This window comes from Trichosurus vulpecula, chromosome 2 (genome assembly GCF_011100635.1).
Source record: "Trichosurus vulpecula isolate mTriVul1 chromosome 2, mTriVul1.pri, whole genome shotgun sequence".
NCBI lineage: Eukaryota > Metazoa > Chordata > Mammalia > Diprotodontia > Phalangeridae > Trichosurus > Trichosurus vulpecula.
The window spans coordinates 296,906,025-296,932,854 of NC_050574.1; the positions used below are offsets into that span (position 1 = coordinate 296,906,025).

The 26,830-nt window shown below is 34.0% G+C and overlaps 1 protein-coding gene across 1 annotated transcript in view; it reads left to right on the forward strand.

Moving 5' to 3' along the window:
- Window positions 1-477: 477 nt before the first annotated feature.
- Window positions 478-26,830, forward strand: part of DPP10 (dipeptidyl peptidase like 10) — a 97,298-nt gene continuing 70,945 nt past the window's right edge. Inside the window, exons 1-5 of the mRNA XM_036745895.1 lie at window positions 478-593; window positions 4,643-4,797; window positions 10,713-10,810; window positions 19,271-19,394; window positions 22,623-22,661. Coding sequence (XP_036601790.1) covers window positions 4,708-4,797; window positions 10,713-10,810; window positions 19,271-19,394; window positions 22,623-22,661 — 351 coding nt within the window. The 5' untranslated portion in view covers window positions 478-593; window positions 4,643-4,707. The remainder of the gene's footprint in view (window positions 594-4,642; window positions 4,798-10,712; window positions 10,811-19,270; window positions 19,395-22,622; window positions 22,662-26,830) is intronic.

Sequence of the window (26,830 nt, forward strand, 5' to 3'; positions counted from 1 at the left end):
TGGACATATGGATATTGTCTAAATATCAGGAGGCTATTATATTTCAGGTAAAAATTGCATCCATTTAAGTTTTGCCTAACCTGATATCTAAACTAATTCCCCAATGTATGAGAGAGGATACCAAAGTAGATGACACAATGCTTTCAAAAACATGCATAAACAAATGTCAATACTTGGGTGTTGCCCACATGTCCAAATGAAAATTGGAGGCTAATAAGAATTTCACATTTAACAGTCATTAGCTATTGTATTAGATATGTGTGTATGTATGTATATGTGTATGTATGTATATATATGCGTGTGTGTGTGTGTATGTATCCATCCATCCATCCATCCATCCATGGGGGCATATTTTATTGTAACGTTAAGGTGAAAATGAAGTAAACTTGTCTGCTAATCCTGTCAGTCAGAAAAAGGGGGAAATATGATCATAGATCATACAACTGTGTGTTTGAAATGTTTTCTGATCCAGATTTACATTTTTGAAAATAACATCTACTACCAACCTGATGTAAAGAGCAGTTCATTGCGACTGACATCTTCAGGAAAAGAAGGAATTATTTTTAATGGAATTGCTGACTGGTTATATGAAGGTGAGTTGAGTGAATTTAGTTTTGAAAGAATTCAAATGGCATATTGTTATACAAAGTCTACAGAAGAAATCTATTCATTTCAGAATACTCTTAGCTGTTTTCTTCTCATTTCTTTCTAACTTGGTTTCATGCTTTTATAACTTCTATATGCTCATGTATCTTCTGTTGTGATTTGCATCTACTTATATTTTCCCAACCTTTTTTTTGGTCAAGCTAGATGGATTTTATTAGAGATAAGGCTTAGCTAATAAAATGAATGGCAGTCTTACAAATAATCAGGCTGGAAATTGGATGTTGTTTTTTTCTGACTGTCCTGGAAAGATGAAAAATGAACAAACAAAAAACACTATATAGTTAACAATAGTCAGACTTTATGAACACCTCCTGATTTTAATCATGCTCATTGAGAATAATCTATCATATTTAAAAACAGATCATAATGGGAGAAAGTGTAATCCACCTAAGAAGTTATTGATGATAAGAATCAAATTAATTTTTAAGTACAATAGTATTTAAAAGATTCATGTGTCACAAGAAACCAAATTTTGATTGATAATTAGATTCCCATTCTTGCCTAGGCTTGTGGATAGGAAAGCTGACCTATCCTGGACACAAAACTTCACCATTTCTTCCTCCCTTCTTCCCACACACCATTACAAAACCTTATTTTGCAAATGGCCTTGGCAGCATGTCTCAGGATTTGAAAAATGACTAGACTTTTAATTGAAAACTCTAAAATCAGGAATTGCCTCTAAACATAGCATCTCTATCTCCATGGCAGCACTGTGTACTATAACACTCTTTCTGATGCTTTAAAGTTCTATAAAGTGAGCAAGACTCATAGGTCTTATGTACTAAACTGATATTGAGGACAAACAATATAAGTGGTGAGGTTTATTGTTTAAGGTTTACTAAGCTGAGCCACTACAGGAGGCCAGGACAGTTGGAGACTACAACAATTTGAAAGAAAGAAAGAGAAAAAGAGAGAAAGAGAGAGAGAGTGAGAGGAAAGAAGAAAGGGAGTGAGGGAGGAAGGAAGGAAAGGAAGGAAGGAAGGAAGGAAGGAAGGAAGGAAGGAAGGAAGGAAGGAAGGAAGGAAAAATAATGGCTCTCTTTTATTTCCTTATTTCTCCATTTAAAATCAGAAAACATAGGATAAGAAAATTTAGAAATGATTACATATGAATCACCTATTTTGGTCAGTGCAACATAAGTTACATTTCATAGCGTATTTAAAGCATAAGCATTGGGAAGCTGCCTTGAAAGGCCTACCAAGACATAATTGTTGTCTTCAGTGGCCTCTAATTTCCCTTTTCAATGTCTTCACACTCTACTATTGCAATTATAAGGTTAGCAAATATTATCTCTTTTCTAAAGGAGTTTAGAAATGAGTGATATAATTTGTTAGTCCACAACTTATAAAGATAATAGGGCCCATTACTTTGTTCCAGTTATACTCTGTAATTCTATGTTGGATGGTCATTGAAGGCATTTGAAGGTAGTAAAAGCTCCATTTCAAAGAGAGAAGCTAAACTCCTCAGGATAATAAGACCACAAATTCTGGGCTCACTCTCATATTAGAATGTGTCTGAGTGGGAGGAAAAACAGTGGAACAATATTCTAAGTTTAGAACACTACCACATGAATGGGATTAAAAAACATACCAGTCACACTTCTTTCAGCACCCTAAGGCATCACATGATCTCATGCTGATCATTGGAGCCCCATTTGTGATGCCCCCTAACTATAGGGCTTTTTCTCAACACTGAAACTTGTACCTAACCACTTACCTTTATCATAACTTACCAGTACTTACCAGAGGCTCAGTCTTTAGCCTATAATGAGCCCAAATGAGTTGATTGTTTTTGTATTTAGTAAATATATTACAATTCAAATTCATCTTAGCCACAAAATCATGAAAACTAAAGGTAACATTGGAATTAATTTTTATAGACTAAAATTTCCCTTCTCTAAATATCTAGTACAACAAGCTCAATGAAGAGCCATGTGTGTTATCACCGGTTGATTTTTCTGCAGAGAAATGTAGGTCATCTTTTTTTTTTGAAGGATTGATTCATTTGGGAGGATGTTATATGTAAGAGTGACAAGTCAGAACTATTAACAGGGATTGGTACTACTCATGCTTTAAAAGATTAATTTTATTTTAAACCTTCTTTTTAAGACCACTCAACACCATGCAACACTCAAAGGAAGCCAAAACAAATGAAATGTATAATTATTAAAATTGGTCACTGAAGTTTCAAAGAAAAAATAAAATCTTTGAAATGAAAGACCATTTAAACATAGTTCAAACAAATCCAATCTAATATTATTGCATATAAATTAGCATCATTAACATGGCAACTTAATTAAATCTGACATATCAGATCATCTTTTTTTATGAAAGTAAAGTTTAAAGATGTCAAGGTCATGCCATTTGGCATTCTCCAGAGCATTTTCTCTATTAAAAATTCAATCATTTCTGATTATCTGAAAGTGTAGTGCTATTTTATTTGTGTGCTCAATGTTCTCACCAGCAAACTTTCACAGATTTGCTTAAATATAAGGAACTTGATGTTTCATGTCATTTGAACATATACATAAATGGTCAGAGAATAAAAAGGAAGAGGGTACTGTGTTGCCTATGTGTACAGAATATTTACAATCTGATACCATTAGTAACCCTGTGTTGCTTCATGAGGTAATCCACAAAGAGACAAAATCCACTCCATAATATCAAATGCTAAGCTAAACTTTATGGCATCTTCTAAGTCAATCTGCCAAAGTTTGTTTTTTTCCTTATTTTTTGTTCTTTTTATAATTGTCTCCAGAACATTACATATGTTGATAACTCCATCTGCCCTGCAAAGAGGCTTTCTAATTCAGTGTTGTCAAAAGAACAAAAATGAAACTTACACTTACAGTGGAGACAATATGATTATAAAAATACAATGTATAAATATTATAACATAATATATTTATTTTATTTTTTAAATCCATTAGTTATAATTTTCTGTTTTTATTTTTCCTTTTTTATTTCTAATGACTAGTATAACTTAAAGACTTTACCTCACTGCTTTATCATGACTTATGGGTGTGTGTATGTGTTTACTTATAAAAATGACCCCTTTCCCTCACTGGATATATTTTATTTCTACAACAATTGGCAGGATTCTTTTTTATTTTATTTTAGGCATAGGATACCTGGGAATACATCTTTTTGAAGAGTGATAATTATCAAAAAAGCACATTTGAATATCTTCAAAATGGGCTGGGGTGCTACATGCTTCATGTTAAGCACAAGTGGTTTATGAGTACTTTTGGAATAGGACAGATTTCACCTCTACTTGAATACCTAGGAATACTTAGGCCCATGCTTTCCTTCTGACCTCTAAATCCATTATGATACTTTGTGTTTATATCAATCTCTTTTCACTAAGCATATTGTAGTTTAGCAAGAAACTTTTGTATACATTATATCTACATACACTATAAATGTACACATGTATACACACCTATGCACATGCATATGCATATATGCATGTGTACATATGTGTGCATATACACATATACATGTACACATGTATATATGCCACCAAGGGAATTCTTAGCCCCTCAAATACTATTTTTTGCTGGCTAGTACAGTATTGGTCATCAAGTTGTTGCTCAATACATATGTATTGTATGCTGAATAAAGGAATGTTGAAATGAACTTAATATTGATCCAAAGAAATCAATTTGGAATGAAAGCTTCCATCAGTCTACTCTCTCTCTGCTTGTTCTTCATAATCCTTTTATGTCCTCCATTTATACTACCAAATGAACATGAAATCTTGACTACTTTCTTTATATACTAGTTTATTTATAGCCATTTTACCCTTAAATTAGAAAGTGACAGGACAAAAATAATGGGTCCTAGGTTTAATCAAAAAAGCTTACCTGAGTACAAGGGGAAAATAAAGATATCATTCAGAATTCAAATACAGATATCTCTGGATTAGTGAGGCCGTGTCTGCAGAAGTGATGTCAAAGAATTTGATTTGTTCTAGAGGAACTTCTACATTCCCACATTGCTCATTGGTGGTCCCCGGATGGAGAAAGACTTGCATTCCTGATGATAAATGACTCTTTGGTGCCGAACATGGTTATTCCTTGCTTTACTGGAGGGCTGTATCCCAAAGCAAAACAGTATCCATATCCTAAGGTAAGTTAAGTGGAATTGGCCCATTAATCCTGTCTTTTTGGGTTAGTGAACTGAATGATGACAGTATTGCTAATACCTAGAGGATTTGTCCCCCAAGAGCAGCAGAAACTATAATTCCTTCTGCTTTCAGCTTGACATTTGATATCTTACACTGATCTCTAGTAGAGATAGAGGGTGAGGGAGGATACCAGCATGAAAGTTGTTTTGAGAGCCAAAATTCATCCTGACAGTTTCATTAGTGTTCTGTTATGATAACTTTTTTCTGATTTTTCCTTTCTTATATCTCCTCTCCCCTTAGAGATCCTTTTCGCCTTTCCTTTTTTTTTTTTTTTGCTTTTTTCCCACTTTCCTTTTTTCTCAGGAGTCATAATGTCTAGTGCAGGTTTTACAATGAGCTAGCTGTATGAAAATGGGCAATTCAGTCATCTCCCAGAATTTTTCCCACTTAATCTAGGAAATGAGAAGGGAAATGTAGGTGATCTCAAAGGACCTATCTAGCTCTGATGTTTTATGACCTCTATGATTCTCCTTTTGTTTTCCTCTTTCCTGTTTCTCCTTCTGCTCACTCTTCTCTTTTTTTTTTTCTTTTTGTCTCACGCATTGTCAAATGCAAACAATGCTGATCAGCAGTGAGTGATATCAGGATCAAGGGTCAAATTTGAACATTCTCTCAACTAGGGATAGCAACAAAGGGAGTGATTTGCCAAACCTTCCAAATTCTATCCCTCCACTCCCTCACCTACACATTCAAAGCATTCACTGTAACCATTATGGGAGAAAGATCATTAATGGGAGATTATGACACATTTTTCTCGTGATTGTTCCCCATTCTGAAATATTGCACAAAAATGTTAATGAAAGAAGAAGAATGATAAAATACTTGTCATTCTCCAAACCCTCTTGGACGTAAAGTAGTATTCTCAAAAAATATTGATTATAATTAATCATGCACAAAACAGATAGTAATAAATTAATATAGAGATTTTCAATGTAAATCCGCTAGCATACCTTAAAATTAGAAGTATTTGGAAATATGATTTTTATGAGATTGTGAAAACTGGGTTTATTGATATGTCACTAGACATGCCACTCCCTTGCCCCAGATATATATAGCCTAAGGTTTATCTGATGCAGAGAATGGGCATTGCCCCACATCCCAGGCACCTGCCTCCTGTGGTTAGAGTTAGAGTTAAGTTTCCTGGGCCCCTGCCCTTTATTCCTCATTCCTTATTTGGCATTTGTGAAAATGTAGTGATTTCAGTGGTCTAGACTACCCAACCTTGTCTTTTCCCTCAGATGACAAGACAATAACTACGTCAACTCTTTCCCTGAAATTCTATGTAAATTTGAACACATCTTATTCAATATCTGATTCACTAGCCTCCCTATGCACCTGGGGAGATTGTGGGTCAAGTTACCCTCCCGCGCTATTTCCCATTGGTATCTTTCCTATTTCTGTGACTGCCATACCTGTGTGAGAGTGTTACTATTCAGAAACATTTCATTCCCCTCAAGACCTGTATTTTTTTCTTTTCATATATCATTTCTGAAACTATTACACAGTCCTCAACCTAATGTAAAAACACACACATACATCCAAAATATGCATTAGTCAAATAAATAAATTCCCTCATTGGCTGTAATAAGTGTGTATACATACATGCATCCATATATACATATATACGTGTTCACATACTATGTGTGTGAATGTGTATGTATCTATGTGTATATACATACACATATGTGTGTATATATATGTAAGTATGCATTATTTCTGTACTGTAAATCTATCACCCATCAAAAGGTAGCTAACATAATTCATGTTGGTTCCTCTGGAATCCTAGATGGTCTTTGTTTTGATCATAGTTTTTACAGCATTTGAAGTTATTTGTTTTTACAACATTATCATTGTAAAAATTATTTTCCTTATATTCCTTTCAGTCTTCAAAATTTTTATGTTAGTAATATTGATGCTATTTTTAGATTATTCTTCTAGTTCTGCTTAGTTCACTCCGTATCCATTCATAGAAACCTTTCCTTTTCTCTCTGAAATCATGTTTTCTCCTTTCATACAGCACAATAGTATTCCATTATTCCATTACATCTACAACCAAAGGATTTTCAGTCATTCTTCAATTGATGGGCATCTTTTTACTTTTCAGCTTATTTCCACCACAATTGAGCTTGTAAAAGTACTTTTTTAATCCAGTTTTATCCTCACAACCACCTTCTGAAGTAGGAAGAGTAGTTGTTGTTATTCCCATTTGACAGTTGAGAAAACATAGGCCCAGAAAGGTAATGTGACTTTTCCATTTCAATACAATTAGCAAGTGTTTGAGGCAGGATTTAAACTCAGATCTTCTGCCTCTTTATCTAGTATTGTTTCCATTAAACCATGTGGCCCTAAGCATGTGTGCCTATCGGCAGATTCTTGCAAGTAGGAATACAGGGCATAAAAAGACATAGAGTTAAGTTCTCAAGTATATTACCAGGAGGTCTAAAAGTTCAGGCTTTGATTACAAAGATAGGGCATGGTCTTTTCTCTCTATTGATTCATGCTAGAAATCTTTTTTAAGCCTAGGGAGCAAAGAATTTCTTTCCACCCCTTTGAGAAAGATTTTGAAAAATAAACTTATTCATATTAAAAACTTTTATGAAACTACATTGAGAAAAAAGAGAAATAAAAGAATGCATAGTGTTATACATCAGAGAGGTTTAGAGTAGGATGTACTTAACCCATATCCAATTTGATGAAACTCTTGCACCAATAAACATATTGAATTTTTTCTTAATTCAGCAAGATTCTAAACCTATACAGCAACAGTCATTAGCACTTCACAAAATGTTTGTGTTAGGCTATTTTGCTAACCTCAGGTTAGCATTCTTAATTAAGACTATCTCTTTAATTTTAATTTTAATTGCTATGAAAATCATAGCCAATTATCATTAAGTTTTGTGTTTCAGAATCAAAGAAGAAAAATGTTTATTTGACATCTTTATGGCAAATGTCACATTGAGGTGAAAAATAGATGAATGACCCTTAGTTTCAAAAGTGTAAAATGATCAAAAATTTTAAAAGGCAAGCCTCATTTGTGCTTTGTTGTTGTTGTTCAGTTCTGCCTGATTCTTCTTGATCCCATTTGAGGTTTTCTTTGCAAAGATACTGGAGTGTTTTGTCATTTCCTTCTCCAGCCCATTTTACAGATGAGGAACTGAGGCAAACTTGGTTGTGTGACTTGTGAGAGTCACACAGCTAGTGAGTGTCTGAGGCTAGATTTGAACTCAGGAAGATGAGTCTTCCTGATTCCAAGCCCAGCATTCCGTCCACTGCACCACCTTGCTGCCCTGTCATCTGGTCACCTATTTCCAACAATGCCTGAATTGTAAGAGGATGAAACAAAGTGCTCAACAATGCAGAATACCAAACACCTTCACATTAGAACATGTGAAATCAGTCAGCCAACAAGTATTTTTAAGGTCTTGCTATGTGCCAGGTATTCTGCTAAGCACTGGAGATCCAAAAAGGTAAAAGACAGTCCCTGATCTCAAAGAGCTTGGAATAGAATGGAGGAGATGACTGGCAGATAACCACATACAAAGGTGATAAAGTGGACACAATCAGCATAGGGAACACACCAACATTAAGGTGGATCAGGAAGGGGTCTTTATAGGTATAGGTCCTTATATTTAGGATTTTAGCTGAGACTTGAAGAAAGCCAGGGAATACAAAATGGAATGAGTCAGAGATGATTGACTGAACTCTGTCACTCATCCTGACCATTATGCCATGTGGTTACACATCTGTGTATAAAGAAGTTATATTATGTATCTTGTTCAAGTGCTATCTTCCAAGATTATTTATATTAGTCTGTTATATGAATATTACAGCAAGCTCATCTGAAAAATTGTATCACAAAACGATATCTTTAACTCCATAATGTACCCACAAATTCCTAATAAAATAGCAAATATAAAATTAGATGATCTTAGAAAATTCATTTATTTTAATGATAACAGAGTAACTGTCCCCAACAAAGTCAACTCCCACCAAGTCTTCGGTCGCATCTAGCAGATTAAAAAAAAAAATGGAATTCTTATTGACCAAATAAAGTTAAAGATTCAGAGTTTGGAGAGGTTTTGTTAGTGGCTCCAAAGGCCATTTACTACTGTGATATTCAGAATTTTCTGAAAAAGACAGCAACAAATGAGTATTTCTCAAAATCACCAGAAAGTATTCTCTAGACTCTTTAATCAGAACCTTCCTTTGGTAGAGTAGTGAGGTAAGAAAACTTTGTTGTAACCTTCTAACAGACTGACCTCACAACATTTAATTTTCATTAATTCAGCATTTACTGAAATCTAAACTCTCATATAACCCATTTCCCTTAGTCCTTCAAAGCGCTTATCAATAAATTTGCCAAGCTGTTAATGGTTATCAATGATGGCAGCATTTTAACTCTCCCACATGAGCATTATATTCTGACTTAGACTCTGTTTTAGTAATCCCAATTCTGTTAACATAGATCTCTCTTTTAAACACTTGCATCATTTCCCCCTTCCCCCTCTATTGGATATTTTCCAACTCATTTACATCGCAAAGCATACAATTCCTTCTTGGACACTTCCCAGTATACCCATTTCTCTGCCCTCTCTAAAAAATCCTAGTTGGCCTCATAGGAACTATTCTTCCATCAAGGCTTCCGATCATACTAATGAATTGTCTGAATATAGTAACCAAAATTATTACAAAACTACCTAATTAGTCAATTACCTGAAGCTGATTTCAGAAGTACTCTTCAACAAAATTGCACAGTTGATGAAATTAGACTTTGTGTCCCTCATCTACCCATTATATTTTCCCCTATTACACTAAATTCCTGCTGGCAATCCATGTTCTGATACTGCCCTCAGGTCTTGTAACCTGGATGAAAGACAACTAAAAAATACATACATTAATGTCAAATTGTTCATGCTGCAATTTTAACAAATATTTGTACTTAAATTGGAAGAATATAAGAAAGAAACCAAAGGAATCAAATTTTAAATTATAGAAGTTTAGTCCTAGAAGGGGCTCTTAGAGATCATCTAGTATTGTTCCCTTATTTTACAAGTGAATAAACTAGGGCCCAGAGAGTTGAAATGACTTACCTCTCGTTACATAAATTATGAAGTTTGAGCTAACCTTCAACCCTACATAATTGTCCAATACCAAGTCCAGTTCATCATCTGATCTCTCATTTCTGCCAGAAATCAGGTACTGTGGCATCTGGGAAGAGTGATATTTTTTTCTATTAAGTATTATTGAAAGCCCACAAATAAAAATAGTTGGGTCAACACATATTTTGACTGTCTGATTATAGGACCAGCTTCATAGAAGCCATTCTTGGGAAGAAACACAATATCTACTGAGTAGCTTTAGTGATTTCAAATCAACATTAATTACTAAATGACTAAATTAATGACTGAATAAAAAGACTGAGTAGCACCCAGCAAAAGTAGTGAAACCCATCAAGCCTGAATTTAGAATAGTTTCTAGCATGGTTTAGTTATGCATTTTAAGGGGAAAGAGTATTGAAAATATAGAAGTAGTTTTCTTGAAAGGCTGCATTGTATAATGAAATTTACACTAGCCTTAGAGCCTGGAGACCTGAATTTGAGTTCTAACTTGGCTGCCTACTAGTTGTAAGATAACAGATGGACTTCTTAAATTCTCCAAACTTCAGTTTATTCAGCTGTAAAGTGGGCATAATTGTATGCTCACTACCTAGCTCATACAGATGTTGTGAAGCTTAAATGAGATGTGTGTAAGATTGTAATGGTGAAAGAGTATATAATAAGCTATTATTATTTCTTTTATTCTCTCTCTACATTTTCTAATGCTTTAAATATGTGTCACTACTTTCATTTTCTCAAAGGCTGGTCAAGTGAACCCAACAGTTAAACTATATGTTGTGAACCTATATGGACCCACTCATACTTTGGAGCTTATGCCACCTGACAGTTTTAAATCAAGGTATGCCATTTTAATTTCACTTTTCTGGGGAAATATTTTTATTTAAATTAATATTTATTTGTAGCTTAAGAGGCAATATAACCAAAACAACTGAAGTTTTCTCCATTTGTTCTGAAATAAAGTCAACCTAGACATCTAGAATGAATTTTGAGTTTCAATGTGATTAGCAGCCCTATAAATTTAAGAGTGCTATGGACATGTTGAACTATGCCTGTTGACAGGTAAACCGATGGAACTGGAGCAGTTGTTATGAAAAGTAATTTTCAATTGACATTTCTTCCTGAAAACAATACTGGGCTTAAAAAAGCATCTTTTTTAAAAAATGATGTTCTTTTGAAAAAGCACAGTCACCAAAATATAAACATTTTCCCAGATGTTTGGCTAGAGCTTTCTATTGTCAACATTGCCATTTTTCTCTGTCCAGAATAATTTAAGAGGAGTTTATTTAGAAGCTACAAGCATACTACTTGCAGTGAGTATAATCATTCAAGGGGTAGAATGTCATTAAACCTTTTAGGTTTAATGAAAAAAGCCTAATTTGAAATGTGGGTGAAGTCTACAGGAAGGAAACAATCAATTCTTAAGCATCCTGCCATCATATTTTCCACATGACCAGGATTATGGAGCTAGGTAACCATAATTAGAGGAGAAATATTATTGCCTAATTCTAGCTCTTTAATGATCCAATAAAAGTGGAGATTTTCTGTTTAAATTCTCCTCTGATACCTCACTGTGATGACCCTGAATTCTTGAAGCATAAGCTACACTATGTTTTCCCTACTTGGAAAGAGTTTGAGTCCAGGCCCAGAATGATGGAGTATATGCTTCCATTTTGAGGACCAGCCTAGCCAAATCTATGAGGCTTATCACTAGATTACCTATAGGATCCTATTTTTTTAGGCTGTAAAAATCCTTGATAATAATTTACTATGAAAAAAGGGGCTCATATCTGCATCAGTGAACAGAGTACCCCAATCAGTGAAAGTACAGACCTTTGTGATATTGAAAAAAATAAGAAGAATGGGAGCTCTAGACATATTTAGAAAAAATAAATTCACTCATTGGACTAAATGATATATGGACATAATTTTCAATGATCAGGTAATTTAGAAATGATTTTCATAGTATACCTTCATTCCCACATCTGCACCAAAATTTGTCAATAAGATCGGTTTTATGATACTAACTTGGATTTCAAAAGATTGTTAGAAAACTTCAATAACATGAATCTATGCATGTATTTTAAAAACATAATAATTCAAAAATATATGCTGTTATCTTTATTACTAATTAAGATAGCTAATTGTTTCTCTCAAAATCAAAATGCTTTCATCCAGGAACTATTAAAGAAAAAGTATCCATATTGCTTTTGGGACAGAGGGAGCCGAAAAGATAGGGAAGCTATAGAAAAGTGTGTTCACTTCATTTTTATAATCTTTCCAAAAAAGCAGGATCACATATTACTCTGTTCTGAATGTAAAAATCATAATATAAAATACATATAAAAGAGGAATGTATATGAGCCTATGGTTCTGTTAGGTTGAGCCTCCTCTTCATATGCGTACACACACACACACACACACACACACACACACACACACACACATAATTAAAGACGCAATTTTGAAAGACCTAAGATTTCTATTCATTGCAATCAATAGCTACCATTCTAAAGGAGTGATAAAGCAAGCTACTATTCTACTGACAGGGAGGTGATGTGCTTAAATTGGAGAATCAGAATACATTTGAGACATCACCAATGTGGCGATTTATTTTGTTTGACTATGCATGTTTGCTACAAATGATATATTTCCTATTTTTCTTTTCTTCCAAATTAAAGGGGTTTAGAAGAGAAAGGGGAAAAGGTATTTGAAAGCAAGATAAAGTAAAAAGAAAGAGAAAAAAAGATTATTGACACATATTTTTAAAACACAAACAAAATAGAAGAAAGGCCAGAAACAATCTAGGACAGTTTTGAAAGCTTTGTGTTGAATTTACTACATACTTAAAAGGAAAAACTATCTGTATGTAAAAGAGTTTTATGGTTTCATGTATACAATTCTTTTACCCTTCTGCTTTGTGTATGGGCATGCTCATTTTATTGGATGTTTATTAAGATCAGAATTTTAAAGAAAGAATGGACAAGAAGGAATTTTTTGGCCTAGTTTTGGATTCCAGGGCATGACAGACAAGGATGTAGAATATGACCAAAACTTACCAGAAAAGAGAAAATCTCTCATCTTTGATCTCAAATCATTATTCTCAGTTTTGAGTCTGTAATTTGCATTCATAAATCTTTATATTTAATATTATAATGTAGATAATATGCATTTTGGTTACACATACATTATTTCATAGGACAAAAATAACAATGGGGATTTTCCTAACAATTTTATAAAATGGAAATCTCCTTTTCTGCCATTCCCAATTCCATGCATGGTGAAAGGATTATTAAAAGGTGTCATATGCCTGAAGCCCCTTTTCTGGGATCAGTATTCTAAATCAACCACAAGCACATAACACAATTTGGAGGGGGTTACCGTTTCTCTTTCTAGCCAACTGATACGTCTTTTAAAAACTGCCAGTTCAACCACCCGTGACCTCTCTCCTTTACCTGGTGTCTTGACACTGACGATGCCTGAAGTCATAGAAAGTTGCTCATGTTTCTGCAGGGATGTGTAAATTATATTGAACAAGTAAAAACTGTAAATTTATTGGTGTGCAATAAACCATACAACTTTTTATGTCTAAAAACATAATATGCCATTACTCTTTTTGCTGCATTCATTGGCTTTTTCAGATTTAGCATTGAGTTCACCAAATTTCCACACATGTTCTCTTCAGTCCTTGATTGAGTGAGAATGATCACATTGCCTCTAGATTATACATACCTTTGAAGAGTAGTTTATTTTTCCAAGTTTAGATTTGCACATAGACTATAGATTTTCAACAGGTTTTAAATCAAATTAATTCCTAGGTTTTTGAAGCATTTTTATTTCCATATTTAGGATAAATTTCTTAGCCTTTCATTGTGTATAATATGTTGCCAGGATGTGTTACAGCATTATTTTCATATATCAACGAGTTTATCAGAGTTCATTTTTTCCACAACAGAGGAAAATCCCAGATACAATGGAAGTTTAGTCCTAGAAGGGGCTTGTAAAACACTTGTAAAACAAACAGTTTGGCGGGAAAGTTGTAAAGTCTGATGGAGATACCCAGATCACCTGGAATTCTTCTGATATTGGTTTCAGCATAGTATTGAATGAAAAAAAAAGTCATCAATTAAAAAATGATTCTTTTTTTACCAGTCCAGCTTTTTTTTGGTTTATGACTGTTATTCCTTTCTAATTTCAAGAAGCCTACAGTAATGTTGAGGAATTAGCAACAGGCATTTGAGCTGCCAAGCCATTGCTTATCTTCTAAGGATAATTAGACTCTTTTGCCATAACAGTTTGTAAGTTCTTAATGCTATTGTTTTTGTTTTCAAGTGTACTTTCTGTTATTTTTCAGTGAGGATCATGCTATTCCCTGTGTCTTTGAATGCTTCTTGAAGTGCTTCACTTCCTCTATAGCAATGTCTACTGCAACCTATATAATGGTCATTAAAATATACTTTTCAGGAACTACAACCAATGTAGTATGTCTGAGAACCAGTTCTCATGTGGGTTGCCCCTTATTTAACACATGTATAGATCTTAGCAATTGTTACTGTAGTGGCAGTGTCAAAAATGTCTTCCTTCAGAACAGCATCCACTGACTTTGACCAACATGAACTATCAAGTGACTTGGTGATTCCCCTTTCTTGTTTCTCTTCTTTATCCCAATGTCATGGCCAGAAATCATGTCAAAGCCAAGTCACTTAGTTTCTCTACATTTGTTTCTTTATCTACAGAAGGTGAAATTGGACTTGAAGGCCTTGAAGGTCCCTTTCCCTTTCTATATTATACTATGATTCCTTGGAAAGTAATTCAAGATTTTGGAGAACTATACATTTGCTGTATTTTCCTACTTTCTATGTTGTTTCATTGATCTATTTCTCAGGATTTCTGAGTGGGTATAACTGTCAGCAGTATCTGATTTATTTATACCTCCATTTTACAAATGAGAAAACTAATGTTTTCTCAGAGAGGTGACTCATCCAACTAATATCACATTGCTAGTTATTGTAAAAGGTAAATTCACCACTTTTTCCTCTAGAGCTTGCTACCTGCCTTATATAGTAGCAAGTATAGTATAAATTCTAGCACTGATTCTTAGTGTCTGTGCTTGTGCTACATATGTTTCATCTTGGAATAGTCAATTAATATCTCTGACTCAATTTCTTCTACTTGATCTCAAAAGTCCCCTTAAGTTCTAAATATTATTTTCCTATCATCTGCTAAGCCTAGTAGGTATCTTTCCTATTTAGTATAAATTTCCTGCCAATGATATAATGAGCTATGATCTATTCAGATTTAAATTCAAATTAAATTTTAATGTTGTGGTAATTTCTCATAACTTTAAAGTAATAAAAGACCATAATAAAATATATATTTTCCCAAACCAGCCATTTAGGTTTTCCTCATTCACACATATTTTTTATCAAATCGACTGAAGAGTGAGAGAATCAAATTATAACCAAAAGGTTCTTCATTTGATAGATTTCCACAGGCCAATCAATTTGGATGAGAAAGAAACTCTATTTTCACTGATCTTTGGTTTCTTTTTATAATCCTTCGTATTTTATTTTATGCATTTATAAACATTATTCTGAGAAGGGCTCTATAAGCTTTAACAGGCTTCCAAAGGATTCATATCCTCATAGACCAAAAAGAAGAAGAAAAAAAGTTAAAAGCCCTTGTTGTAATCTCTGGCAGCATAATTGCATGTGGATAGAATTGGTCTTGAGAATTTAGATTGATAATGGATTGTAAAGTACATGGATACTAGTTTTACTGCTGGTCTGCCTGAAACCCTACCTACCTACCAGCCTACCTACTGGGAAAACAGAACTTCCTCTATTCCACAAGACTTCATAGACTGCTTAGATTTTTCTTTTCCAGACCTCTTTCATTTCTTCCCCCAGCCCCTAGTGAATAAAGGTCTTGGACTTGAACACCACCCCATTTAAACGGCTTGTTTCTATCTCTATGACTCAAGAGGACCAAATCCTAACAAAACTTCTTGAGGCTTTAGTAGTCATATAGAGTACAAACAAGCAGGGAAGTCAATATGAAAGAAAAGGAAGCATCTGTTTTAAATGAAGCTTTCAAAGGAAACCTGTATTCCCAAGAGGAAGACCAAAAAAGTGTTATGGCTACAAGGAAAGACATTGTCTTTCTCTTTCCTTCAGATAAATATACAGAGCTCTGTCTGTGCATTCCAAAAGAGCAAGTAGATGGGGATTCCAGGAGGCTGCATATTGGCTTTCTGGTAGGGAATCTATTAGCTGTATGTATTTTTGTCAGACTATATATTAACTTAGAGCTTTAATGTTGTTTCCTTTGTATAAATATCTTTTAAAAAATATTGGAGAGATTTGAGGTCATTCATAGATTTCACAAATCTCATTTGAAAGCTTTTTATCACCACTCAGATTTCCCCCAGTAGGTATGAAATGGGGCCAGCTGTTTTGTTATGAAGACCATATAATTGGGCAGACTCTAGTCTATTTCAGTACTCAGAATGCTTTCTAGTTCATAAATGTTAAAATAATATGTTAAAATATAAAATAAAAGAATCTTACTGAACTTATGTGACTTCATTTACATAAAAGTAATAGAATTTTATGACATACAAAGATTTATGTATCTTTAAATGTGTTGCTATGTCTTATTTTTTAAAAAATCATAATTCTTAGATATATATCTTATCTCCAATACTTGATTATAAGATCTTACTCATCTCAACTTGCCCTTCCACTACACCTAAGATTATTGTATGCAAAAATGTTCATTGACTGAATCACTTTATTTCTAGTTTAATTTTATTGATAACATAAATATTTACAGAGAAGAGTGGTAGGTGCTGGGGCAGACAGAAAGTTTAGATAAGACAGAGACCCTGATCTAATGGAACTTATAGGGATATATAACAAAAAGATAACTAACAGTTATATGTAGAAAGATACAAAAGAAAAATGCTATTTTATGACTCATAGGGGAAAGGTCTCTATAGAGGGAATCAGGAAGGCTTCATGGAAGGACATTTTAGAATTTTATAAGCAAAGGAGGAGAAAATACCATTTAGTATCATTTAGTAGGTAAGGAAAAGCACATAGGTCAAAAGTAACTGGAATATCAAGTGAGTCAATGGGCATAATATGAACTAAAGCAGGAAACATAAGTTGATCCTAGAATATGAAGAACTAGGAAATGCATATTGAAGTTTGAATTTGAATTGGAGAGAATTTAGAGTCACTGATATTTTTTGAGTGGAGGAGTTACCCTACCAATTCTATAGATAAGGAAGATTATTACTATACCTTATTATATCAGAATGATTCCACAGCTTAATATGATACTTGTATAATACTTCTCACTAAAATAATTATGTAATGTCACTTAGGACAAATTTTATCCTAATCACTATCTTCTTTGAACTCTCGCTAATAGATGCTTCAGAAAGTACAAATCCATCCTCTAATTGACAATAACTCCTTTTTTGCCAACATCTTTGCTCTCAAAAAAATGGAGTATTCAAAAGAACATGTACTTGATAAAGGGATGCATATATAGAAACAAATGTTCTGACAATAAAAGCAAAAAAATGCCTATATAAGTGACAGGCTATTTTCTCTTCTTCCTAATGACATCTGCTTTGCTTAGCTAATAGGCCTCTGTGGAAGATAGGTAGAAACATTGGAAAAGTAAAGATTGAGATGACTTAGATATACGATCTAGATCTGTGATTCTCTACTACAGATGACTTCTAACGGCTCCATCACATCTGAGGAGTGATTGGTTCTAAGGCAGTACTTAGGAATTGTGCTAGTGGAGCCCAATATCTTAGAGATATTTCCAGGTCATCTTTGGCATGATTCCACTGCAGTCATTTTGTTAAGTGGAGTCCTCTGTGGCAAAAGTAAAGTTTTAACTTAGCATCATTTGCATTGGAGTTTTCTTTGGTCTGTATTTGATTTACCTAGTATGTTTATAACATAGAGTTTTCCTAGAATGGTACTATAGACAATCTAGTTTAGGGCAGAAACTGTCAATTTTTTTCCATTATCATAATACTGTATAGAGGATAATTCTATATCACCTTGCTCTATTTTCTTACTCTACCAGAAAACAAAGAGCAAAATTCAGTTTATGCCCTTCAATGTTTTATTAGACTTTTAAAAAATAGCAGAGATATAGATAATGGTGAAAGCCAGCAGGTGGACAAAACTGACTCATTCCATTCATTTAACTTATAATTTGCCATTGATATCACCAAACAGCTCTTCATAACCCAGAAGCCCTGTGAACTATTTAGGATGCCTAAAGAACCTCGTATCTTCATTTGAGATGTGGTATTGACTGCAGAATTTGTCTTTCTTTTAAAATGAATTTAGTAAACATCTTTGGTAGAGGAAATAATAGTAATTTGTAGATGTATGTATCTATCTATGTTGATTCTGATACAATTTTTACCTTAATTGATTAATGGATTAATTAATACTGGATAAATAATACATAGAAAATGTTCATATTAACCAGCGGATTTTCTCACTTTAGACACAAAGAACTGACTACTAGTTTTCTGCACAATTAATTTTAAAATTCTTCTTACTTTCTCAACTTCAATGTTTATTCCAGCTGTTGTTGGAACAGCTTCCTCTGATTCCAAATCCAACCCTCTTGCCACTGTACCATGAAACAGACAGGGCCTTCTAGGCATTTAGTTGGTATAATGGATAGAGTGCTGGGTCTGGAGGCTGGAAGATCTAACCTGAAACACTTTCTAGCAATGTGACCATGGGAAAGTCACTTAAACTCTGTTCACCTCAGTTTCCTCAATTGTAAAATGGGAACAGTAACAGCACCTACCATTCAGAGTTGTTATGAGGATCGAATGAAATAATATTTATAAAGGGCTTAGCACATAGTAGGCACTTCCCTTCCTTTCCCTCAGATACTTGCTATGTGACTGTGGACTACTTAACTTCTGTCTGCCTCAGTTAACCTTATCGGTAAAAGGGGAATAATAATAGCACCTATATTTGTGAGTATCAAATGAGAAAATATTATGCTTAGCATGGTGCCTGACACGTAGTAGGTGGTTAATAAATGCTTGTTTCCTCCCAAAAAACTTAAATGTTTATTATTATTTTTCCTCAAAATTACATAATTTTTTTGCTGGAAATTTGCATAGGCTAAATTTTATTATGTTGTCTTTAAGGTTCTGCTATAATAGGCAATAAAGAAAGACATATATTATAACTTTTCCTATACAATGCTGAATGTTTTCTTTCAAAATTTGTGTCCAAACTAGAGAATATTATATCACCATGGTGAAGTGGGTGAGCAATACCAAGACTGTAGTGAGATGGTTAAACAGACCTCAGAACATCTCCATTCTGACTGTCTGCGAGACAACTACAGGAGCTTGTAGCAAAGTGAGTATGTGTTCTCTTCCTTGTTTCACTGAATTAGGGCTGTTTGATGTCCCCTTCTAAAGGGACATCTGGGAACTTTTTTCTATAAAATCATTAATATTTTAAACAGAAACACAAAGGAAGTAAATGTGGACTCCAAAATGAAAACATTCCAAGCCATGCCACTGAGAGTCCTTTGATCTTCACAGCTTCCTAGAAACAATGGAGAACAATGATCCCCTAGGGTCAAAAAGAATATGCTTTTTTCCCTTTTTTATTTTAATAAAAAAGATTATAGGCAGCAAGGCCACATTTGTTAATATCCTGGACTAGATTTCTGATCTCATAATCTTTTCCCAAGAATAGAGCAATTATCTTAAATAATTATTTGAAATTTAATTAACCTGAGAATATTTTTTGTCTTTCTCTCTTCTTTGAACAAATGCTGTCAGTATAGTCTGCCATGGTGGGGGAAGGAGGTGAGGAGGCAGGTGATATTTGTAAAATGTAATTTAAAAGAGGAAAATGACTATTATTCAAATGGGCCTAAACAGTAATTAAAAAGTTGAATTTAATTTTAAAAATTGGTGCTATTACATTTTAATTCATTCTCCCCTCTTCTTGCCCACACCAGAATAAAAGAGTTTACATAAGAAAAGTCTACATCTCTATTACCTATGGCTACTACTAGAAGATAAGATGGGTAGATTACAATTAAATTGAATGATTTCACTTTTTGTTGCTACTAAAAGAAATACTTCCAATGTCCAATTAATCAAACATTTTGCAGCAGTATATGGGCAGGTATGTACTCATACACATATTTACATGCAGATGACATGCACAGATACACACTTAAAAAGTTGGCAATATAACATATGTATGTATGTATGTTTTATATGTATATGTACACTTACATATAATATACACAGATACTCTGAGAAATAAAGAAATACACACATTCACCTCTATAGCTTACAAACACTTAAAATGGCAACTACATACCTACATGACAATTTAATATATATGTTCAGATGTATAAATCTATGTCATTTATATATACTTTTAAAAGTTGGAAAGATATATACTCATAAGTGTATATATATATATGTAATATATAATTAAACAAGTGTTAAATAGGTATATATGTGTATACATATGTGCACATACATATACATACACATACATATTTGCATGTATGTCAATACCAAATTTTGTTTCCATCTGATCATGACTAAAAAAGTTTCTTGTTTCTTTACTAATTAACTTATTAACTAGGTATATAGTCACTAGATGAACAAAAGCAAACAAAAAATAAACCAGAATAAAACCTTAAACTTTAATTATTCTAGCATTAAGAGAGAGAGAGAAACAATTTCTTTCCCGTTCCTATTGTGTGCTTTGGCAAAGAATAAAAGGGTAAATAAAGTGGATTCATACGTGTAGACAGTATGAAATTTATCCTTCATTAACAGGACAATTGCAGCTCTCCCTTATACTTTGCCTGAATGGAACAGGCCTCTCACATCTCAGGTTTAATTGTTGCTGTTGTTAATGCTTCGTACAGATTCTCATATACAATCACAAATGAGTTATTTATTTCAAAGTATCCACATTATCTTAATTAAGGATTCTAAACTGCTCAACTTTTTATGATGTTTTGCATGTATTGTTGATTAATGTGCATGTTCAAGAAAATTTTAGAAAATTGTCATATGAAAATGGCCAGAGACAAATCTTTTTTATTACGGATTAGAAATATAAATATGAATATGCATAGCTGCATATTCAATTATAGTCCTATTTGCTGGAGAATAGCAATATGTCTAATGAGCAATGAACATTTTCAAGGGTTAGAACAGGGGTGGGGAACCTGCAGCCTTGAGGCCACATGTGGCCTTCTAGGTCCCTAAGTGCAACCCTTGTTCTGTGAAGTTCGGATTCAGTCAAAGGGCTGCATTTCCCCATCCCTGGAACCACTAGAATTTCAAGTACCCTCCTCTACTTCTTCTTACTAGACATCACCAACAGATGTATGGCTACAACTGGCTATATTCTGAGCATTAAAATACATATGCGATGTGAGAGACATTGCACCTATGTACACCTCAAATTATCCTGTTGTATTAAAAGGGATTTTCAAGACAAAGAGCTCATCTCCTTCATGGAACAGCTGCTAGTAGCTTGGCAATATCCTGGAATTGTTCATGATCACCTGTGATACAGAGAGCCACAGTTGTGACTCAGCCATATTCTTTGTAATGCTGGATTATAGTAGTTCAGTTTATATAAGGCAATTGTTTGCCTGGAGATAAAGCTATGTTTATATCGAAGGTTAACAGAGATTTGGACAAGATAATGAAACATAAGTAAACAATATGCCATTTATGCATGGTTCAATATAATAGTATAATAGTTGAGATGTAGTAAGAGGTGAAAAGATAGTTTTGGAGAATGATTTCCTAAACCATTACTAATAATAAGTATTTTTAAATATTAGGTAAAATATTCTTCTTGTACAATAAACATTTCTAAAGATTGTTGCCAAATTTCAGCATATCAGGATAAAACTTTTGCTCATAAAGCACCAAATATGAATAGACTTCATGTAAACATTGCCCTGAGTTTTTAACAAGTTGCCACATTACGTTATCTTGTGTAGATCAACATTTTTGTCCTCTCTCTTGTCAGAGAAATATATAAATCTCTCATAAAGTAGATTTTTAAATGAATGTATGGTATTTAAAACTTTTAAAACTGAAGCATTACTCACAAAAAATGAATTGTTTATACTGAGAGTGAAACAGTAAAGAACTGTCCATGTCTACATTTTAATCCTACTTCTGTGCCAACTTCTTTTGAAGAACGTAGCAATTTTTAATTGCCAGGTGAAGCCTAGAGGTGAAAATACAAAATACAAATTCGTAGGAGTTTAAAGCCTCTTTATCTTAAGTAATCAAAGGAATCTTAAAAAAAAAAAAGACCTTCTATCTGGTGGTATCCTTCTTAAAATTCTGAAAGAATCAGTAAAGAGCTGTGTTCATAGTTAAATGATCATGTAATCACCATTTCCTATTTAAGCATTCAGTTGCTCTTTTTTTTAAAGACACCAGGGACAAAAGACTTTTTTCTAGTACTCTGTAGTAATCGAATAGGAAAAAGTAAACCTAACAACAACAAAAATCACACTGATGAATGCAAGTATAATAAGTTTGTAGAAGTCTCATGGAATAAATTGTTTCTTTTCAGAAATATGAGATGACATCAGATGTGTGGCTTTCTAAACAGGTACAGTATGTGTGATATCTTAACTTCTTAATTGTTAGGCATTTAAGCTATCTTATTAATCTGTCTCTTTCCAATGAGTTCTGTTTAGTCTGATTTTAAAGGCTGTACCAGTTAGGCAAAACTAAAAATTCCCTAATTTAATCAAAGTTGAATAGAAATAAAGCCTCTTTCTTTTAAAACTTGATCTTGAATATGTTTTTTTTTTAATTTTTAATTTTATTTTTCTTTATACGTTACTCTTGATATGTATATCTATATATGTAGTTATATATTTACATATAGGTATTTATCTAGCTAGATATATGTCAACCTTGATATATACACATGTATATGTACGTATGTATACATGTGTGTATATATGTATGTATAACAATATTTACACATATGTTACTATATGCTTTGTCAGTGAAGAGGTTATATACAAAAGAAATATATGATTTATTACTGTTTTCATAGGGCATGAAAAATACAGCAAGTAGCTGAGCTGTTATGTGTATAATTCAGTAAAGAAACCCTACTGCATTGGCCAAAAAAAAAAAATAGAGTTTAACCTAACCAGATGGGTTGTCTGCATTAGTCAAATTAACTTTTGTTGAATCACCCCCCAGGAAATAACAGTACTTCACATGTCCTTAATAGGGGCTTTATCAGTTTCGAAAGAATAAATGAATCTAATTCCACCTGTCATTTCACAGGTGAGGCAATTGAGGCCCTGGCAGGTTAAGTGGCTTTCCTAAAGTCAAACATCTAGCTAGTAGCACAGCTAAGATGTGATCCCAGGTTTTCTGGGCAAAGCTGTAAATAAGAATTCTAGTGCCTAGGACAAAATCAGGTGAGAAGATTGGCAAATGGGGGATATAAGATGCACTAATAAGGTACCCGAAGTGGGGGGAGGAGGCTTATGGCTCAGAGAATCTTGCTCCAACTTCAGATAGACACAGACAGCAATCCTGTGATAGTTTAAAGTTCTGGCTCCTGGAAGGGGCATTGGATCCAACAGAAATAGCAACATATTACATACATGAACCCTCGGGACGGGGCAGGGGGACTGCAAAATACAAGAATGTTAGACAGAAGGACCTCCTTGGTGAACAAGTTTGCCTCTTGTTTGGAAAACCATAATTTGTCAACTAAGGGTTTATAAAGTCTGTACTAGTCAGAACTCTATATCTGACTCCTAGTCCAGTACCATTTCTACTACATCACATAAGAAGGACTTGAGCAAATATTCATTTAACACAACCATTTCCTGGGGGGTTTCATAATTATTTCCTCAGGAGAAAGGACTAGTAGGACTAATATTTATTAAAATTACTAGTACTTAAAAAGATAAATAATGGTTGCATTTTTGTATTTAAATCTTCATGTTTTTGTGCAAAGGTCATTATTTTTATTCTTATTTATGGAGTAAGCAAGTTAACATAATAAGTTTTAGGGTTGAATTAAAATGTTGGTTGCTAAATAAGTCTATTTTCTTGCATTGTAAAAAAAAAATACACTTACTTAAAGTAACATCCAAAAAGCAGTCATAATCAATTTTCTAGTTTTCATAGTGAGTTGGATACCAAAAAGCAAAGAAAAAAATTATATAATTTTTAATAATAAATTCAGTGTACTCATGGCATTTAAAATTCTCTAATTTTTCCCTGCCTCATTTTTTTTTTAATGTAGCACAAACATACATTATCTTTTGGAGTGTGCTATCTGCAGTTTAATGCAAATGTAGGCATGCATGATGATATTTTTTTGGGGGTAGTCAAAACAGCTAGTTCATAGCTATATAGAGGCCGAGTATGCAGTTGGGAAGATTTACTCTTATGACTTTTTATTCTTTTTACTTATTGCTTGGCGGAGGGGGGACGGGGTTCTGTTTTTTTTGGTATCTAATTTTATGCAAAATGGAAAATAAAAGTTCATTTATTAAGTTAACATTTTGATTAAAAAGGAGAAAATGGTCAAAATGATATTATTAAATCCTGTGATAAGTCAAAGCTATACAGATAGTGAACAGATACTATTTCACAGAAGAGTCATAAACACTGATAACAAATATACTCAACTGAAGTTATAGATTGTTTATCAATTGATGGAATCTATTAAATATTTTGAATCCTCTAATGCTACCATAAGGCATTTCATAGACAATACACACAAAACCTAGCCAACAATGTGTTGCAAAAGAAGCACTGAACAAATGTACTGAAAAATTGCTGTTAGAATCCTGTTTGTCATTGGGTTTGTATTGAATGCCCCCCCCCCCGGCCCTTAATGAAGCAATTTCTTACCAACACATTTATTGAATTAAAAAAAATCAACCAATTTATCCATTTATGCAGTAGTAGCACTGCTATCTGAATTCCATGAGACATAAAAGAGGACATGTTATTGTTACTGCTGTTATCATTATTTATTTCAGGTCTCATCTCATATGTATTTTGCTTTATTTTTAAAGCTTTTTCCATATACAATCTCATTTGACTCTCACAACAACCTTTTGTGTTACAGTAGGCTATATTATTGTCCTCATTTTACTTATGAGGATGTTACATATTATCCTGATTTTACAAATTGTGTCTTGAAGCAGTCATGTTACTTTTTCAGGTTAACAAATCTGTTGTCGCCAGAAGGATTCCAACATGGATCCTTCTGACTCCCAAGCCCCAAAGTCTGTTGTGAAAGACATTTTGTGTTGCTAAATGCTCTACTAAAAAGATTATGACCTTGCTCCTGGCCTTTAAGGCAATTAAAAACTTCTATTTATTCCATTACATCTATACTAGCTACTGTGGGAATAATACAAAAGAAAGAGAAGATGTTTAAAATGTTGCCTTGGAGGAATTATTTTCACCAAACCAAGCCAACATTTTGGATAAGGCTCAGATTCCATTGAGTCCAATGCACTGTCCTGTTAGGTGGAAAGCTGTACAGTAATCCACAGAAACAGTGAGAAAGTTCTTGGTTTGAGTAGCAAAACATGGTATGTTGCCATACTTGGAGTTCTGGCCTTTCTTTAAAGGAATGGGTGGAGCTGTTGAGGTTTTGAGAGGTTTAGGGGTGCTCAGGGCACCAAAATACTGACACTCTGTGACCTGCCCAAATGAATTCGACTTAAGCCTTCTTACAGCCAAAGAAAAACAAAGTTTATTAAAGATTTGCCATATTGGGTAGACTCTTAGGAAATCTCACCATTTTGTGATGCTTGCATTGACAAGAACAATCTCAACTAGACTGACTCTGACCTAGACTGAATCTGAGCACCTTCATGGAGGCAAGATGAGATTTATACACAGAAAGATTGTGGGAGGGATCTAGGGGTGGTCAAGTAGCCTAGGGTGATGGGAGGAGGGGTCCAGGGAGGATATTGAGGAGGAGTCTAAAGAGGATCTCCATGGGCCTGGAGTGACTAGAGATCAGTTTCCAGGAACCAAGAGAATGGGATTGATAGGATCAAGGGGGAGAAATAGCCTAAGGCAATGCAGAGGTAACAGAGATTTGGGCATATTAATAATGAAAGGCTTATGGCCTCAAGCAAATGCCAGATAAAGTGGAAAGATTCAGGGAGAGTTCAAGGGGGTTCCCAGAGCCTGTACTCTATCAGAACTATGAAAATACAATTCAATCTGTAACTTTTCCATACCATCTTTAAATTAACACAGAAATGTATCAGAATTGACCTCTCCTAAGGACCAGTAAAGCAATAACTATTTTTCTGTCTCACCCAAACATGAAGTGGGACTAGGGTGGTAGGAAAGGACAAGTGAGGTGTGGTTAAGCAGATCTCTCTCACTTTCACTTTCATGTGGCTTGCATTCTATGCTGTGGAGAGCAAACTCAAACTTATTGATCTTTGTTAACCTAGTACTGCTCATTCATTATTATCATTTTTTTTTGTCCTTTGTTCTCTTGAAACACCATGACCTCAGGAATGTGATACCATGACATGCAAGTGAATTGGATTTAAGTGAGGGAGGGCTGTGCAAAGTCACTAGCCTCACTTTCTCCTCCTGAGCCATCTGGGTCTGGTGGAAAGATATAGATTAGGACTGGAGATGGGCCCAGGATGCAGTGGGAGACCATGATAGTCAGCTAGGTCTTTCCCAGGTCTCAGTTTGACTGAGGCAACACCCATTCAAAGAATGGCCTAGTCAAAAAAAAAAAATCTGGAAGGG